The 5344-nt window shown below is 38.1% G+C and overlaps 1 protein-coding gene across 1 annotated transcript; it reads right to left on the reverse strand.

The window, feature by feature from the left end:
- Window positions 1-3634: 3634 nt before the first annotated feature.
- On the reverse strand, window positions 3635-4587 carry LOC110286115 (olfactory receptor 10W1-like). The gene is given in 2 exon segments (XM_021152578.2): window positions 3635-3661; window positions 3664-4587. Coding segments are annotated over 2 exon segments (951 nt in total).
- Between the last annotated feature and the right edge of the window lie 757 nt (window positions 4588-5344).

Genomic DNA, 5344 nt, shown 5'->3' on the forward strand with positions numbered 1-5344 from the left:
CAAAAGTGATACAAATGTTGTAACAGGTTGTATGTAAGTCCAACTACATGAAAAGAAACTGATTTCTGATACTGCTTAGTTAGGCAAGAACCTATCTGAAAAACCCTATGAAACCTAAGAAAGAATAGTGCATTGGCCTACAGGGAAATAAAATACTAACCTGCTAAAGTAACATAGGAATAAAACGGTACCTGTTGATTGATATTCTGCTATACTCATTGATCAGTGTCTTGCTCAGCCATCATCAGAAACTTCCTCTTGTAGATCATATGAACTAATACAGAAATCCACAACACTCAGTTCTATGTAATGTGATTACTTAATCAACTTGCTCCCCTAGGGCTCAGAGAACTCTGAAATTGGATGCAGAAATATGGTAAGATTCAGACTCTAAACAAAATACTGTCTTTCTAATTCAACAGGATTAATGTACATATGCGTGCATAGAGAATATAGTATCATTCATGGAGATTTTCACAGATTCAAGCACATTGGGTCCCAGCACTGAGAGGAAAAAGTGGATTTCCTTCCATAACCAAGAATCTATCTCCAATTGACATTCAGTTACCTACTTGATCATGATGGATGGTGTCTTTGTTATGTTCCTGGATTAGATTTACAAATATTGTATTGAGTATTTTTGCACAAGGTGCATACGAGAAATTAGTCTGAAGTTCTCTTTCTTTGTTGATTCTTTGTGTGATTTAGATATCAAGGCATCTCTGGCCTCATAGGATGAGTTTGTGAGTGTTCCTTCTGTTTCTATTTTGTGGAATAGTTTGAGGAGTATTGGAATTAGCTCTCTTTTGAAAAGTTGGTAGAATTCTGCATTAAAAGCAGCAGTTGCTATAGAAAAATCAGTTCTTTCCAGTGGATTTCATAGGGTATATTTACTACTCTGAAACTGAAGTCCCATGTCTAGTAATATATGTCCATCACAAAATGAACTAAATAATACTTTGTAGACATCTTAGTTTTATGTTGCTTTTTCTTTGCTTTTTTCTTCTATTAATATTAATCACTCTATTTTTTAATATCTCAAATGATATCCCACTTCCCGGTTACCCACTTCATGAAGCCCCCACCCCATGATATACCACAGTTATTCCTCCACCACCACCCCATCCCTCATCTGCCCCCTCCCTTCTGCCTATATGGAAGTTCTCCCTCACCCACCCATACTCTCACATTCCTCCGCTCCAGCATCTCCCTACTCTGGGGCATCACACCTCCCCAAGACCAAGGGCTTCTCCTCCCCCTGTTGTCTGACAAGGCCATCCTCTACTACATATGTACCTAGAGCCAAAAAATATGCCCAGTACACTCCTTGATTGGTGGTCTAGTCTCTGGGAGAACTAGGTGGTCAAGCCAGCCTATGTTCTTCCAACGCATTACTCCTCTGTTCCTCCAGTCCTACTGTCAGCTCCCTTTCCCCCCAGGTTCCTTGAGTTCAGTCTGACATTTGGCTTCCAACATCTCCCTCTGCTGGCTGGACTTCCCCAGGAACTGCCACACTTGGTTCCTCTCCACATGCTCTTCTTGAACCCAGCAACTGTGTTGCATTTGGTGTCTGCAGACCTGATGTATCCCTGAGGTGGGGGCTGTTCCTCAGTTGGCACATCTTCAGTCTCTGTTCATTTCTCTTTTGGCCCCTGTTCGTCCTTTGGAAAGGAACATTTATGTGTTAAAAAAAAAAAGACTTTGAGATGGTTGCCTCCATCCCTCAGCCAGGGGCTGTACATATCCACTGGAGGTGGTCTCCACAAGTTCTATCTCCCCTTTCTCTGCCCATATGGTTTTTATATTACAGTTTATGATTAATTTTGCCTTTTTATTAATTTTAGTTGGTGTATGCATGTGTGTGTGCATGCGTGTGTGTGTGTGTTTTATGAGTCTTTGGTTATTATGTGGGAGGTTACCTGTTTATAAAACAGAATATATTGTGCTATTCATCAATATAAATAGAATTTAGCTTTTTAAAAATATAAGTCAATTATAATTTGAGTCAGCAGATTCACATATCAGCTTAAAATAGTAAGTGATTGATAACATTGATAGAGATTGATGCCAAGAATAGAAAATAATTGCTATACAATTACTAGGGATTATTGTACCATTTCTATATTCCTATTCCTTTACAGGCTGAGCCAGAAAGGTAGCCAGTTTGAAGCAGGCCAACACTCAAATGAAAACAAAATCCAAACCATATACTATGAGCTAATCTAAAATTATGGATATCCTTTGTGGTCTATAGGATGTACATTCTTTTCAAAGACATATGGAACATTCAATCAATCAGATTTTTATTTATTTATTTTTTTTTTGCCTGAAACACATTTCAGTGCTCCAAAGTGCAAACCATGTTCAAAGTAGTTAGCACCAGTCCCCTATTGAAATTGACTAGAGAGTTCCACATTTAAAGGAAAGGAAGATGAGCCACTTTAGAAACATGGTCAGTACAAAGTTGATTCCTACTGAGTACTCTGCCAGCTCTTAGATCTGCCCCAAACTAAGTCCCTTACTTGTAGAGAAATTATTCTCTGTAGGACTTATTTACATACTTAGTTTTCTGAAAATAGAGGGCAAAGTCTCTGGATTTCTCTACTGAGAGATTATTCTATTATTATAAAAGAAAATACTTTTGAAGACTGATAGAAAATGGTTATGTTTACAGACAAGGATACTATATGCTATATGCATCATCGATATTTTAGAAACACTGAAATCACTTAATGATAACACAGACACAGATCTTAAGATAAAGACTAGCCAGGCAATCCCAGAACTTGAGAGGCAGAGGCAGGTAGATTTCTGAGTTTGAGGTCAGCTTGGTCTACAGAATGAGTTCCAGGACAGCCAGGGAATCATAGTGAATTCTACCCTGTGTGAAAAACCTGAAACAACAACAACAACAAAACAAAACAACAAACAAACAAACAAACAAAAATGAGATAAAGACTAAGCTCACTTATATTCCTAATGCAAAAATCACTAGTAATCAAGAAATACTTTATTGGAGAATATTCAATCAATGATGTACTTTTATTTTACATCTAATACTAAAACAAAACAACTTGAGTGATTCTGTTTGTTGTGGCCCTCAATATCTCTCTCTACAAGGTGTCTCTTTTTAGACCTTATTGGTTAAAAGTGTGTTTCCTCCAATAAAAACTACCATTCTTGAGATAAATTCCCTTTTGCCTCTGTTTCTCACTGGTTTCTGTTAAGAATGTACCTCTCCTTATGTTTTTGGTGCATCAATGATAGTAGTCCCCTGAAATCAACCTTGTTTTATTGATTTTACATTCCATGACTCCTAAGAACTGTAGATAGTCTTGTTTCTTATCTTTTTATCTAAAACTTATGGAATAAATTAAGTTTCCCCTAATATGTAATAAGAAACACTTGCCACTTTACATTAAATTCTGCTCATGTACATGCTGATATTTTTTTACAAGACCTATCAACCAGTATAAATGTTGCACATATTAATGAATGTTATCACATATAGGTAAACATTTAGGTATGTTATGTCTTTTCATTCTGTGAACACAGTTTAAATATCAGCAGAGACAAAACGTTTGCAGTGGCACAAGGTTTTGCTTTGGCTGGGACTGAACTTTGGATTTTTTTCCTATCCTATCATTTTCCATGAGAGATACACTTTCTGGTAAGAACTTTTCCTATGGCCCCTTTCATCTCACTGTTCCTCAGAGTGTAGATGAGGGGATTGAGGAATGGTGTACCCAGTGTGTATACCAGGGAGACAAATCGATCTTGCTTGGGATGGTAACTGGAGACGGGGCGCAAATACATGAAGGCACAGCAGCCATACTGCAACAATACCACAGTAAGGTGGGAAGAACAAGTGTTGAAGGCCCTGTGACGGCCAGTTGCTGAGTGGAGTTTGAGCACAGCAGCCACTATCAAGGCATAGGTGGTGGCAATGAAAAAGAAAGGCACAGCAATGGCTAGTGTGGCTGCCATTAGCACAGAGAGCTCATGGATATGACTTGTGGCACACACAAGGCGCATCAGTGGTGGAGCATCACAAAAGAAGTGCTCTATTCCTCTGTCCTGACAGAATGGCAGACAGAAGATAAAGACTACAAGCTGTAAGGACAGGAACAAGCCAATGACCACAGAAGCCACAACCAAGCGAACACAAAGAGTTACAGTCATGATGAGAGGGTACTGCAAAGGATGACAGATGGCAACATATCTGTCATAGGCCATGATAGCCAGGAGGAAACAATCAGCACTACCAAGTCCAATGAGGAAAACCATCTGAGTGGCACAGCTCAGCAGAGTAATGGTCTTCTCAGACTGAAAGTTGTTGGCCAAAATGTGTGGTACCACCACTGCAGTGTAACATAGCTCTATCCCTGAGAGGCTGCCCAGGAAATAGTACATGGGTGTATGTAGACGTGTTTCAGTCTGGATGGAGACCACAATAAGGATATTCCCAGAGATTATCAATCCATAAGCTAGGCTAACTCCAAAGAAGCAGAGCATACGTAGCTCTGGACGTTTTGGATAGGCAAGGAACACAAACTCCATGAACAACGAGTGGTTCTTCCAAGTCATTGAATCCACAGCCATTCTCTTTAGGGTGCAAAAAACAAAATACCTGTCAAATTGGTCATTTACCTCATAGACACTGATTTAGTTTTATTAATCAATCCTAGATTTAGATGCAAGTCATATAAGGACTTAACTTTTTAATTTTTTCTTTTTATGAAATTTGTTCTCTGCATGTTAATTTTTATCTGCAAATAGTTAGGCAGTGAGAGACTATTAACCAAAATCATCAGAGATAGTAAGAGTATTCAGAATATGTTTAGAAAGCATAGTATAACAATAAAATAATTTCAGTAAACCCATATTAAGCCTCAAGGAATTCATGCACCAAAATCACTCCAAGTGTGATAGGGAATGGTTTCAAGTATTTATTAACTGATATATTTATTGTTTATTGATTTTTCTTATATGGATTGTTGTATTCTGGGGCATTAAGTAAATGACATGTAAATGACATACACATATATCATCACAAGCTCTAGAATCTAAAGAGAATGGTACAAGAAAGGAAGTTACTGTAAAAGAAATAATAATCTGGCAAAATCAATTAGACTTGTCAGGGGTTCAACTAAGCTGCATAAATGAATCATTCTACTTCCTGGTTTTTCTGGGCTTAGCCAAACAGAAGAGGCATGAGGCCAGCACATTTCTGTTTAATATTAGGTTTCATCCTAATATATTAAAATATGACCAAAACTGTTGGAGATCCTAGAAAGTTTTCTGTGAGTTTGGACAGAACTGTAGAAGGCCAGTCTAGTGCATT

The sequence above is a fragment of the Mus caroli genome, unplaced genomic scaffold (genome assembly GCF_978045245.1).
Source record: "Mus caroli unplaced genomic scaffold, Mus_caroli_1 scaffold_20, whole genome shotgun sequence".
Classification (NCBI taxonomy): Eukaryota; Metazoa; Chordata; class Mammalia; order Rodentia; family Muridae; genus Mus; species Mus caroli.